Genomic DNA, 14141 nt, shown 5'->3' on the forward strand with positions numbered 1-14141 from the left:
TGGGACATTTGTGTGTTTCTCAGTATGTGTTTGATGAAGAATGCTGTTTTTATTTTAAAGACAGGGTAGATTTTCTGTGAAGCCTAAGTATGAGGTCTTTCAATTTTATGGCCCCCTTTCAAGGTCTTGGGAAGGGTGATAGCAATTTTATATATTTTTTTCATCAAAGAGGGCCCCCAGTTTTCTGAGATGCAAGGCTCACAAATCTGCATCCTGAGCATTTGAGGGGCTGAGGGGTCCTGATGCTCCTGAAACTTAGACTTACTTAACTTTGTGGTAAATTTGCCCACTTACTTAACTTTGTGGTAAATTTGTTTTTGAACATGCCTTTTCAAATGGCTTTATTTCTACTTAGTTGCATATTAAGTACATGGAATCATACACACATGAGTGGGAGAAAGATGATTCAGAACTTGCTTAGGACGCATCACAGTGGTGCTCCCAGTCGGTGTTGTAGAGAGCCTGTGGACGGGGCGTCCTGGGGGCCAGGTGGCCTTTCTCTTCCGACGTGGACACCGCAGACCCTCGCTGGCATCTCCTCTCCCTCTGCCTGCAGATCCGCGGCACAGACAGGAGCAACGGGCGGGAGCTGCACATCGCGTACCGGCACGGCGAGCACTATGACAGCGTGCGCAGGCTCAACGACAACTCAGAGGCGCCCGCACGCCTGCAGACGGAGGTGAGCGGGGCCGGCGTCCTCTGCTCTCAGCCCTGTGGGGATCCGGTCGGGGGCTCCGTGCCCTGGAGCCAGAAGCCAGGCACGTTTCCATAGAAAGCTGCCTTTAAGAATCTGTGGGCTTGTTTTTTTTTTTTTTTAAACTTTGTTCATTTGGGTGAGGGCAGTGGATAAAATTGTCATTCTGCTGCTTTCCCTCACAGTGATGGCTGTGGTTGCATGAATATAATTTATATAAACATTTAAAATTACTTCCATGTTTTAAAATTGATTCATGCTTCGTATCTAAAATTTGGAAACTATAGAAAAAGTAAAGAAGAGAATAAAACAACACGAATCAGCATTTTTGTAACTGTTTTCGTATTTGTATAGCTTTTCCCATTATTTCGTATGTCTTTCCTCACGTGATCAGACACTTTCTTTGTAATTTAAAGACATATGGTGCGGGTCACTCTGTCCCCGTTTGCCTCTCTGGTGACAGTGGGTGCGGCCACTGTTGTTAGCACACCGTAAAACCGCCTACAGGTGTGTGCATATCAGGCATCACGTGCGTGTGTGCATGTGGTGTAGCTTTGCTAGAGTGCGCGCTCCTCATCCACAGTCGTGGCATCCTCTGCGTAGCGTTCTGCGCTGCACGTTTCAAATGGAACATATCTCAGAGTTTAATTCATAGCAGGACATAAGGAACTTCCTACATCTTTTTAAACGGCTCCGTGGTTACTTAGTGTGTGGATGCATTATGATGTGCTTCAGTAGGCCCTTCGACGGACTTTAGATGGCTTTCAAACTTGGTTTTTACAAACAACACACAGTGCCTTACATGCATGTCTTTTCACACACGCGCGGGTGTATCTGTGGAGTAAATCCCTAGAAGGCTCTTTCCGCGTGGAGGATGTGTGCGTCTATGGCTTGGTGGCTTTGCCAGGCTGTTCCCTGCCGCAGTCTCACCAGCCTGCCCTCCCACTTGCAGCGTGTCTCTTCTGTACCTTTGCCGACACAGTGTGTTACCAGTTTTTAAATCTGTGTCACTCAGGGAAAAATCCTAACAGAATTTTAATTTCTATTTTTCTTATTAATGAGCTTATACATCTTTTCTTGTGTTTAAAACCAGTTTGTACTTTCCTGTGTGTGAACTGTATGCATGTTCTTTATTTTTTTTCTGTTCAGTCTTCTTAATGATTTTTGGGAAATCCTTTATGTACTAGGGAAATTAGCCTCTATTTGAGATATGAGTTGCAAAATTTTTTTCAGTCTGTTATCTTTTTATTATTTCTCATATTGTCTTTGCTATGAAGGAATTTTAGATTTTTATGTGGTTAAATTTATCTCATTTTCAAGACATCAGGTAAATGTCTTCTGGGTTTTTGGGTCATAATTAGGAAGCTCTTTCCCATTCTGAGTTTAAAAAGAATTTTCACATACTTTATTTTAGTACTTCTGTATGTTCATTTTTTAAAAGAAAATTAGGTCACGTCTCTATTTGGTACTTACATTGTACAGATGTGAGTGTATGGATTCAACTGTATTTTTCCTTGTTGTTACTTCCTTGAGCCCAAACTGTTTATTTTTATAATTACACGTCTTTTTCTCCATTGATTTGGCTTGCTGCTGCTTCCATGTACTAAGTTCCCATATGTAGGTGGTCTATTTCTAGACATTGAGTCTATTCCACTGTTTTTTTCTGTTCAGATGCTCATGTGTTCATTGTTTTAATTAAGAAAGTATATTTTAAAATCTAGTAGAATTTTTCACCCATCATTATTTTCTTTTTTTATGGTTGCCTGTATATTTTTGCTTTTTTGTTTTATATATATGACTGTTAGAATAAGTTTGTCTAGCTAAAAAGTCCTGGTAGTATTTCCTTTTATTGTAATCTCATTAAATTAACAAACAAGCAGACACTGACATCTGTATGATGTTGGATCTTCCTAGCCGGGAACCTGGTGATCTTTTTATTTGTTTAATCGACTGTTTTCGGTTATCTGCAGGAGCGTTTTTTCATATAGATCTATCCCATTTTTTGCTGATCTTACTCTTGGATGTTTTGTGTTTTCCGTCCCTTTTGTAAGGAAAGGGTCTTTTTTCCCTTTACATTTGTAGATATGAAATTTGATAACAAAATATTAGTTATAGATATACTCAGCTAGCCTACAGAGTTTTCTTTCTTTTTAATTGAGGTAAAGTTCACATAACGTAAAATTCACCATTTTCATGTGTACAGTTCAGTGGCACTGAATACACCCACAAAGCTGAATAAACACTTCCTCTATCCAGTTCCAAATAATTTTCAACACCCCACAAGAAAGCCTGGTGCCCATTAAGCAGTTACTGCCCATTGCTTTTCAGCCCCAGCCCCCACCAGTCTACTTTCTGTCTCTGGTTTTACTTTTTCTGGACATTTTTTATAAATGGAATCACACTCTGTGTGGCTTTTCAGGTCTGGCTTTCCTCAGCGTGATGTTTCTAGGTTCACCCACGTCACTGCACATCCCATTACTTAGTTCCTTTCAGGGTTGAGCAGTACTCCCGTTTTATTGATACACCACACTTTGTTTACCCTTTCATCTGTTGATGGGCATTTGAGTGGTTTCTGTTCTTTGGCTGCTGTGAATAGCGCTGCTGTGGTTATTTGGGTGTAGTGTTTGTTTGCGTACCTGTTCTCAACGTTTTGGGAGTACAGTGACCTTTGAACAAGGGGTCAGGGGTACCAGTGATGCACAGCTGAAAATCTGAGTGTAACGTAGTTCACTTGCAGATCTGAGCTTCTGTGTCTGCAGTTCTGCACTTAGGTTTGGCCAGTGCTGAATTGCGCAGCACTAAGGCCTTTGCCCCTGGGCGTCTGTGTGAGCGCACCTGTGCGGTCCAGGTCTGTCAGCTGGGTGTGGGAGTGACGCGCTGGGCCCTGTGCTGACTCTGCCTTTAGCTTTCTGGGAAACTACCGTGCTGTCCTCCGCAGTGCATAGCTGCTCTGTTTCACGTTCCCACCAGCGGAGTGCGCAGGGCTTCACTTTTCTCCATCCTCACAGCACTTGTTATGTTTCCTTCTTTCTTGTTAGAATTGCGGCCAGCCTACAAGATGTGAAGTGGCATCTTGTGGTTTTGATTTTCATTCCGTATGGTTAACGATGTTCAGCATCTTTTCATGTGCTCGTTTGCCATTTGTTTATCTTTGAAGAGATGTCTATTCAAGTCCTTTGCACGTGTTTTAATTGCACTTTTTGTGATTTGGTTGTTGAGTTCTAAAAAGCTCTTTATATATTCTGGACACTAGATTCTTATATGACTTTCCAGAATTCTTTTTGTTTGAAGTAGTTTTTTTTGTTTTGTTTTCTCTCTGTCTTAAAGGTGTAGAATTATCTGCAAATAGTGATACCTTTTCTTCCTTTTCAGTTTTATACTTCTAATTTTTCTTTACTGGGGGGCTAATTGCATTGCTGTTCTCCAAGACGTTGTTAAATAACCACGGTGGTGGTGAAGCTCCTTGTTGTGTTCCTTACTTGAGTGGGAATGAAGCTCCATTCTGTGGGTAATTTAACTACACCCACGCTCAGAAACCTGTAGTTGTTTGCAGTTATTCACCACCCTTCGTGGCAGTGGGATGAGCACTTTTACATAAATCCTTTCTGTCTGTGATATTATTTCCTTGGATAAATTTCAAAGAATCCTGATACACATAGCCAGACTGTTAGGGTAAAGTTTTAGAATAGGTTTTGCTTTTTATTATACATTCTATGGAATATACTGCCCGTCGCTGGCTCCCACTTGCCCTTTTATTGGCAGAAAGCGAAGGTGTCCTTGCTTATGTTCCACTCGCTGCATTAGTAGCAAGCAGGGGAGAAAGTGATCGGAAGCCACGGACGGATGACTTTAGCTTTTCTGAAATGGGCTTAGGTCATAAAGTCCTGTGGACACCAAGTGAGTGGCCCTTGGTGGCTTTAAAATTGGGACTACAGGTTCCCATGAGTGTGGTGGTAGTACAGGAAGTTGGCGGACTCACGCTCACCTGTGATGATCTGCTCTGGACAGGAGCTCCAGCACACAGCTTGCTGAGCCAATAGAGCCTAGGGAAGCAGGTGAGAGTCGGGTGTGTGTCTCTGCAAGGTGAGCTGTCCTGCTGAAAGAGCTCATTGGGTGCTCGCGTAGAAGACTCATTCTGTTACTAGGCTCACAGCTCTAGAATCCAGCTGAGACAAGTATGTGCTGCCCGAGTCAGCAGTCATTGCCAAAATGTTGGTCTCTAATGCCATTTTTAGAGAAGGCAATGGCACCCCACTCCAGTACTCTTGCCTGGAAAATCCCATGGACGGAGGAGCCTGGTAGGCTGCAGTCCATGGGGTCGCAAAGAGTTGGACACGACTGAGCTACTTCACTTTCATGCATTGGAGAAGGAAATGGCAACCCACTCCAGTGTTCTTGCCTGGAGAATCCCAGGGGTGGGGGAGCCTGGTGGGCTGCCGTCCATTGGATCGCACAGAGTCGGACCCGACTGAAGTGACTTAGTAGTAGTAATGCCATTTTTACTGAACAGTTTATCCCATATCTTAGGCCTTCTTTTAAAAAAAAAAAAAGCTTTATTTGTGCCAGGTCTTCGCTGTGGCACCTGGGGCGTTTGATCTTCACCGCGCCTTGCAGGAGCTTCAGTTGTGGCTGTGAACTCTGTGTGGCGTGTGGGAGCTAGTTCCCTGCCGGCTCAGACCTGGGCCCGCTGCATTTAGGGTGTGGGGTCTTAGCCACAGGACCAACAGGGAAGCCCCGGGCCTTCCCTCTGAGCACTGCAAGGTGTGGCCTGGAGTCTCAGTGTGTGCATGAGATGTAGCCTAGTGCTTTCCGTTCCTTTAAGATTGCTTCTGAATGTTTTTTCATATATTTGAATGTTTTGAGATGATGGAGTATTTTCCTGTATTCAAAATTCTGAACATAAGTTGCTAGAGTTCCATGATTATCACTCTTTCTGCGTCCTTTAGTTTCAGATGCTTCATCAAGATGAATCAAATAAAAGAGAGAAGAGCAGGGCAAAGGGAGTCGACTCTGAGGATGACCTGCGAGATGAAGTAGAAGATGCTGTCCAGAAAGTCTGCAACGCAACTGGGTGTTCTGTTAGTATTTGTCGTGTGGTAACTGTGATTTAGCAGCGGTCCCTGACCTTTTTGGCACCAGGAAGTGGTTTCGTGGAAGACAGTTTTTCCACAGATCAAGGGGACCTGGGGGATGGTGGTTTTGAGATGATTCAAGTTCATTACATTTACTGTGCACTTTATTTCTAATCTAACGCCACCGCCGATCTGATAGGAGGGACTGGTCCGTGGCCTGGAGGTTGGGGATCCCAGGTTTATAGACAGGCATTGTTGAAAACCCGTCGGTACAGGTTTAACTTTTTGAGAAACTGCCACACTGTTACGGCCTCACTCTAGCATACCAACACCCGGTGAGCCAAAGCAGGCCCATGATGTTTGTAGTTTGATTTAGTTATGTAGTGTGACTAACTGAGAGCTGTTTATTCGTTTCTGTCTTGTTTTCTCCAGTTTACCCAGTATTGTTCAAAATCCTAAGAGAGTATGTGGATTTATTATTTTCTGACTAGTGTACTTTTATATGAATTCACTTTATTAAACAGTTATTTCAGGTGTTCACCTTACTGAGAATATGAAGACATTTTCTAGATAGAAAGTCTTGAAACCTTGCCTCAGTTGCATCATTTTGCGCATCAAATTGTTGACGTAGAGATGGACAGGAAAGTACACCCAGGTTCCCATGTGTTCTTTGTTTCTTTCATAGGATTTTAGTTTGATAGTTCAGAACCTAGAAGCTGAAAATTATAATATTGAATCTGCGATCATTGCCATGCTGCAGATGAACCCGGGGAGAAGAAATAGTAAGTCTGTGATTGATATTCCTAAGCTTTCAAGATGATTATGTTGGTGATTTTTCAAATATTTAATTTTAATATTTTTATTAATAATTGGAGAACAATTGCCTTATAATGTTGTGCTGGTTTCTGCTGCACAACAGCATGAATAAACTCTTAAGTACGCATAAATCCTTCCCTGTGGGGCCTCCCCTCCGCAGTCCCCCCGCAAGTCATAGGTCATCATAGGCCACCAGGCTGAGCTCACTGTGCTGCGTGGAGCTTCCCGCTGGCCCTGTCTACACGGGGTGGTGTGCGTGTGTCAGTGTCACTCTCTCAGCTCCTTTCCACAGGTCAGTTCTCTGTGTCTGTGTCTCTGTTTCTGCCCTGTAACTAGGCTCATCAGTGCCGTTTTTCTAGATTCCATGCGGTGCATTGATAGATGGGATCAATTTTTCACTTTTAATCACGTGGCAGGTAGTTAACTGTATTGTCATTTATTCATTTAGCAGTTGTTTATTGAGCACCTTGTGTGTGCAGGCGATTTTTCCTGGGTGCTAGCTCTGCATCAGGAAGCGTGTAGTCTGGGGGTGGAGGGGCAAGGTGGAGGCAGCTAAGTAAATTGGCGTAATCATATGTAATGAAGTTGGCGTACAGGGTGCTAGGGCGTGCATGTGAAGGCCACCTAGCCAGTTTTGGACGAGTGGACAGTGTCAGGGAAGACTTATCCTTTTAGAAAGAAGATTCCGTTATAATACCAGAATGATAACTGAAGTGGAATGGAGAAAAAATTACTTTTCTAATGGAAATATTTACATTATTAGCATCAGTCAACTGGTGTTGATTCAGAATTTTTCTTTGCTTAAACTGAGTTTAATTGTATGATTCAGAGGAAGGAAAAAATGTTAATATCTGTTTTTGCAAGTTATTTATTTTTTGAATGATTTCAGTATTCATTGCCAGACATTTTATGCCAGATACTGTTCCTGGCATTATATTAATACTTTTCTGATTGGGTATTTTATTATCCTCCTTATATGTTTGTTGTACCTTCTTAGAAAGCTGATCGTGTGATTTTAAAGCAGCACCAAACAGAGTCTGTGCTACCCCGTGTGGTGTGTACTTGACAGGGGGCTAAGTGAGGCTGAGGAACTAAACTTAAAATTTCATTTAACTTTATTTTTAATTTAAACAGCCACATGTGGCTAGTAGCCACTGTATTGGAGAGCACAGTTTTAGAGCTTATTTCCTTTCTGTTTTAGGGATACAAATGAAAGATTTCTCCCTAAAAATTCATGTTAAAAAGTGGTTTAAACTGATAAAGCACTCAGCTGGTAGGAAGCTGATGAGAGGATTGGTCAATGGGTTATTTTAAAATTTCTCTTCCAAATTTTACCAATAATTTTTTCCTTGTGTTCCCCACTGTATTGACTTGATACTGGAATTTTGCCTCAAGGAAACTTGCTCTCCGAATGACAGTGATATAGGGAGCCAGGTACTTTGAGTCTTTTAACACTTGTCATGGTGTGTAACTATCTTAGATTTTCAGTTTAACAAACCGTCTTTCTCTGAAAGATGCAGAGGAGAAGCTTGAGCCCAGTGGTGGAGTGCTGACACAGTGCGGTCCTTTATGGGAAGAGGGTGGCAGTGGCACCAGAATCTTCGGAAATCAGGGTGTAAATGAAGGCAGGACCGAAAGCAGTAAGGCGCGGGCCAGCCCTGCTGAAGAAAACACAGCAAATAAAAACCAGCTCCCAAAGGTAGGCATGCTGGGGTTGCCGGGGTAAATGGTGAGTGAGTGAGTGAGTGAAGTCACTCAGTCGGGGCTCTGTAATTTGGCAGCCGTGGCGGGAACTTGGAGCTCGCGTTCGTGTGTGATTTTATTTTGATTTATAAAGTGGTTACTGTAGGAAGTACGGGGAGTGCCTGGGGGTATATGATGAAGCGGAATGAAGACCCCACTTGTCCCGGTTGGACTTTGCAGTGACGCATGGAAGGAAGTATACTCTGAGTTCCTGCTCTGTACACACAGATCGGCTCCTCCTCCTGCCTAATGTCACAGCGTGTGGGTGGCTTTCTTGGCTGATCATGTGATTGCATCCCATTTGTTGTAAATGCTGTCACCTTTAGCGAACACCTTGTGTATAAATCTTTGTATATTGCATTATTCGCTTGGCTAGAGTCCCAGAAGAAGAATTAACAGGTTAAAGGGCATGGAAATGTGAATCTTTTTAAGATCTTCTGGTAAGTTGTCAGATGCTTCCAAGAAAAGTTGTGCTTCTCCCTTCCCAGTCCAACACTCACAAGCAATATATGACGCCATGACTTTTACTGAATTTGGGACCTCTTGTTAAGATTTTTACCAGGAAGTTCTGAGCTTAGAATGTAACGTAATGTAAAAAGTCACAGGCAGGGGCTGAGATGCAGGAAGCTTGTAAGGATTCTGTTAGGACCCCTGGGGCAGTATACACAAAAAGGCATCCTGTGGCATTTTTGAGCATTGTCTCCAGCTGGCCTAGGGTTAATGTTTCTTTAGGTCACTTTGACTTACTTTATGAGGAGAATGGAATTGCCTATATTTGCTGGCCTGGTGCGGGGATGTACACTTGGACTGACTCACACGGCAGTCTCCTCTCTCAGGTCACAAACAAACAGAGGCGAGAGCAGCAGCGACTAGAGAAGAAGAAACGACAGGAGGAGAGGCACCGCCACAAAGCCCTGGAGAGCAGGAGCCACAGGGGCAGCAACAGAAGCGAGGCTGACGCGAGCACCCAGGTCACCTTGGTGAAGACCTTCGCGGCTCTCAGCATCTGACTCTGGCCTCCTGGGAGTTGGGGAAGCGAGTGGAAAGTGGAGGGCTGTGTGCCAGGCTTTCCAGTGAGGCTGTCCTTTTACAGAACAAAACTCAACCCACAGAATCACTCACTGAGTTAGTTTCCTTCAAGCTGCCTCTTTTTTGTTCAGAGTTTTGTCCAGTGATGTGTTTTATTTAATGAAAGTGCAGTGAAGCCATTCATGTTCTGTGTTTAAAATACCGAATTTTAGGGGTGGATAGTTAGGTAAAAAAAAAAAAACAAAAAACTTTTAAGTGTGGTTTTATTTGTCCTGAAAATTTAGAGTTTGGTGACCCTGGGATCTTTCCTTAACACTTGGGGTGAGTTTTGCTGTAATTGTGGATGAAGTAGTTTAGATTAATTGCTAGAAATTCAGAGGACAAGTTTCCTTTGTTTCTGTTTCATTTTCAAACAGACATTAATATGCAGGATAGTTTATAAATGATCTCCAACTCAGGTACATGTTTAGAATTAACTTTCTTCTACTCCAAGTTAATCAGAGAATAATTCAGGAAATGTTTTTCCAAAGTAATGTGATAGGGAGGTTGTGGCCTGTAGTCAGGGTGGTGGTTAAACAACCGCGTTTCTCTTCCTGGTGGTGATGTTCAGATGGGATTGCAGGCACTGCCGGTTCGTTTGTACTCAAGCCATATGATAAATGGGCCTGACTGTTAACTAGGCCTGGGCCTTGCGGAAAAGTTGGTCGTGTTGCTGAGTGTTTGATACTTGCTTCTTGGTGGTAAGAAGGTGTTGCATGACTGCTTATGATACAGGTCTGGGATTCTGAAAGCATGCAGTCCAGAATCCGTAGTTGTGAAGGGAAAGATCACGAGAGTCTGAGGTTTTGCACAGGAGGAGTCTGAAGAGTTCTTTTTGTTTTGTATGGAGAGAGTGTCTGGAAGACTTGCTAAGGTTTTTCATGTTCACATTTTAAGTGAGTGACTGTCTTTTCTTTCTTGCTATTCTAGATTTAGAGAGATTCCTTCAGAGGGAAAGTAACTTGAGCTGTTGCTTAATTTGTTAGTATTGTGAAAATGAAATCCCATAAAGTGCTGCACTTTCTTCTTTCTAGTTAAGCCCTGATTGGGATTTTGCTCTTGGGAAAACTCTCCAGCACCCTGTGGAAGTCGTCAGGGACTTAGGTTAGACCAGCTGGGCTGAGAAAGCACTGTGGCTGAGGCCCTGCCGTGGCTGCACAGTGCTGAAATAGTCGGGTTTGGGCAGTGGGAGGCATCGTTCCTCAAACTGAGTTAGATGGATGTGAGCTTTAAAACTGACCCTTCAAGTGGCCAGTCTTGGACCGTTTTGCCTTTTGAGGACCTGGTATTGGAAGAAATAATATATGCTGAACTGAAAGGTGAACTACTGGTTTTCTCCTCCATCTCAGATTTCAAAATTACAAGAGTTCCAAGGCAAACGGAAAACGACAAGAAGGTTTTGACACGTATAGACATAGCATTGTGTGGGCTGCCCTTGGATTCAGCGGGTTGTCTCTATCAGCAGGTGATTTGCTTTCTTTGGTTTTGATTATGTGTTTTAATTTTCTGTGTGTTGGACTTTGGTAACTTTTCATGGTTGGAGCCTCAGTAGTCTCTTGGAGGTTGCCCCCAGGACACGCTGGTACAGTACATGAGCCTAGCAGGTTTAGAAACGGCAGAGCGTTTTTTCTTTGCACACTGCAGAGTGTGAGTAAGAGCTTCTGGCGCTCAGTGCGAGGAGGTGAGCCGTCTCTGTTGCCTCGCTGTCTCCAAGGGAGCGCGCACCACTGCTTCAGGCTCTGTTCTCCTGGCTTTCCACTGTGGCCGAGCATCTGAGTGGGCGCTGCTTCTTGAATGTTTGTACTGTGAGGATTCAGGAGACCAGCTCCTCTCACACGATTAAGCAGTTAGGAGTCTGAAATAGCTGAGGGAGACCCATCGTCAGAAGTAGGATTGCTTTATTTTCATGGCTAAAGATCATAGCCTTGGGCTCTGTTGGGTTTTAGAAGTTGCTAAAGAGTTACTATAGAATATTGGGTGCATTTATTTATGAATTACCTAATTCTGAGGATGCGCTTCGCCTTTTCTTGGGTAAAGTAACTGGTTTTAAAAACTAATCTAGTGGCTTCAGTAATTTTCTTTTATTACTATTTCACAGTTTTCCAGTTATAATTGGTCTGTGTTCAGTATGTTAATTATTAGGGATGGGGTACATGTATCCAACTGTGGTGATATCTTCTAGCTAAGGGTTTAACTGTAAACCTCACTGCCTCTGTCCCACCAGAGTATGAGGTAGGTGCAATCCATGTGGTGGCTGGTGGCCTTGGTAGGCTCGGGAGAACCCCCTTATTGGCAGCCAGGTGGGGGCCTGGCGTGTTCGCTGGTCCTGGGCTGACTGCTCAGTGCCGGTTGCCCGTGCAGTTACTCAGGGGCACAGCATAGTGAGGAGTGACGTTTTCTTAACCTCTGAGGCTGTTAGATGTTTGTTCTGGGGGGTTATCTCCGTAGCTTTGGTCAGGAGAAAGGGGATGGGGTGGTGGTCCATAGCTGCTTACTTGTCTTATAAGCTGTACATAAAAGTTTCTTGAAATTTTTTTAAAAAAAGATTTTTTTTAAAGGTCAAAATAAGAAAATTTTAGTGGCAACAGCTTTGTACTAGAGAGGTAGATGCATTAAAACAGCGTAGAACCACAACTTCTAAATTAATATAGTTGCCACCAGGAGATGTTAGAGAGAAGTTGTGTATGTATATTGGATTTTTCAATAATAGCGTATGCTTTTAGGAGTGAAGTCTGGCTGAAGAATTGTGGCAGAAAGGAGTCTCAAAGAGTCGAGCTTGTCTGTGGTTCCCCCTGTAAGCTCTGAATACACTTCCACACCCCGTGTGATTCCGAGGGCTGGTGAAGTGGGAGCTCTGCTGTGGGGCAGCTGGGGCCGGGCTTGGAGGGGGTGGTTCCTGACGCGCCGCCTCCCCGCCCAGGGAGCTCTGCCGGCGACGGGGGCGCCGCGCCGTGTTCCATAGGTGGGATCAGGACTTGGCGCGGGGCCGTGCCTGCCTCGTGGGAGTCCTGTCCTCGGTGTGCAGTCTCTCTCACTCTGAGAAGCTCTCTAGACTGCCTGGGCGTTACCAGGTCCACAGGGAACGCCGTCAGGTTACCTCTGTGAGACGTTCAACCCAGAGTGTGCAGTCGGCTGAAGGAAACTCGGGTTCCTCGTCAGGGCTGACTCACACTCAGCCTGGCCAGAAGGGTCGGTGTGGGCGGCGTGACAGGGGAGCTTCTTGCTTTCGGTGCCGTGGCCCTCTGGCTCCACTTGGGGTAGACGCGTAGCTCTTCACCTTTTTACCTCAAGGCTCTGTCTATCTGTGGCAAACCTTTAGACTCAGAGTCTGATGCAGTTTTTTTGTTTATTTTTGTTTGTTTGTTTTGGCGTTTTCATCATTCACTGTTTCATCATCTCAGCTTTCAGAACAAGTGTTGCTCAGACTCTGGGGCCTCCGACGGCTGTTCTGAGGCGATTTGATAACGGCACTTTCCGCAAGGTGTGTCTTTCTGACTCTAAAGCAAACTGTATGTTTCCACTGATGTCGTTAAGTTGAAGATCTCGATTTTAAATGATGGCCGATCTTCTGCCGTCACCTACGAGAGAGGGGACCGACAGTTGGTTTGCAGCAGAGACACTGAGCAGCAGTCACGAAGTGCGTGCACAGAACTGAGCTCAGAAGGTGCCCCCAGAACCCGGCCCTGGGCAGGATTTGGGCCTTGTCCACTGCCTGTCCCCATGTGTCCAGGGTAACATGCCCCGTGAAAACCTCAGGCTCTTACCCATTTCCTCGGAGGGATTACCTTCTAGAGTCCTGCTCCTGTAGTTCAGACTACTTTGTAACTCGATTAAATTGTCTAGCATCCTTGCAGAGTTACTTGAGAAGGAGCTGATGCCAGTGAAGAAGAATTTCCGTGAAAGCGCGAACGTGTGTGTGGTGACCTTGCTGTGAGCAGGGCGTCCCTCGGTCCAGAACCGCTGGTGCTCGCTGTGCCGCAGCGCCGGGCAGTCACGACCGCTAGGCGAAAGCTCGGCGGCCCAACCTCCCGCTCCCATCTCAGCATCCACCGGGGCACCGTTGCCAGCTGTCCGTGATGGGGGTTTGAGTGTGGCCCCAGGCCTCGGCCTGCATGCCGATCCCTCGGCCACAGCTGGAGTGCGGCTGGGGCTCCTCTCCTGGTTCATCTTCTGAGGGGAACGGCCCTCAGCCTCCCCGGAGCAACCCTTCCAGCATCCACCAGCAGTGAGCACCGTGAGAAGGGAGGAGCCGGGAGCCTGACGGCAGACCTCTGTTCCCCGTGCTAACGGGGAAGCGCTGGTGGGCGTTAGTCCCCTTGACGAGGGAGGGCAGGTGGGTCTGTGGAGAACACCAGAGCCCCTGTGGCTCAGCCACCTTCTCTTTTTCTCCTAATTGCACTATACTTGCTCTCGCTGCAGTCCGGAGATACCCAAGACCTCCGTGGGGTCGTGACCCAGAGACTTGGCAAGTCTCGCCTTATCCGTGGAGCTTGACAGGGAGAAATGTGACCATTGTCTGATGTCTGTAGTTCATTTCTTCCTTCTTTCCTTGTGTTGTGTTACTCTGAAGCGTTTTGTTTTTATTTACCAAAGTACTGTACTTGGCTATTTGCAGTGTTTCCAAAACCAAATATTTTCCTTTTTTGTGTTTTTAATCTTCAATACTTGGTGCAATAGAAGCTGCAAAGATGTGCCACTTTATCTACGAAATGGAGTTTTGTACACCAATAAATTCTAGTTTAAAGACA

At 45.0% G+C, this 14141-nt stretch overlaps 1 protein-coding gene across 1 annotated transcript in view; it reads left to right on the forward strand.

Annotated features, from left to right (window-relative positions):
- Positions 1–14141, forward strand: part of OTUD3 (OTU deubiquitinase 3) — a 33717-nt gene extending 19576 nt beyond the window's left edge. Inside the window, exons 4-8 of the mRNA XM_070382218.1 lie at positions 557–679; positions 5641–5772; positions 6452–6548; positions 8097–8281; positions 9162–14141. Of these exons, the coding sequence (XP_070238319.1) occupies positions 557–679; positions 5641–5772; positions 6452–6548; positions 8097–8281; positions 9162–9335 (711 nt within the window). The 3' untranslated portion in view covers positions 9336–14141. The remainder of the gene's footprint in view (positions 1–556; positions 680–5640; positions 5773–6451; positions 6549–8096; positions 8282–9161) is intronic.

The sequence above is a fragment of the Bos mutus genome, chromosome 2 (assembly GCF_027580195.1).
Source record: "Bos mutus isolate GX-2022 chromosome 2, NWIPB_WYAK_1.1, whole genome shotgun sequence".
Taxonomy (NCBI): domain Eukaryota; kingdom Metazoa; phylum Chordata; class Mammalia; order Artiodactyla; family Bovidae; genus Bos; species Bos mutus.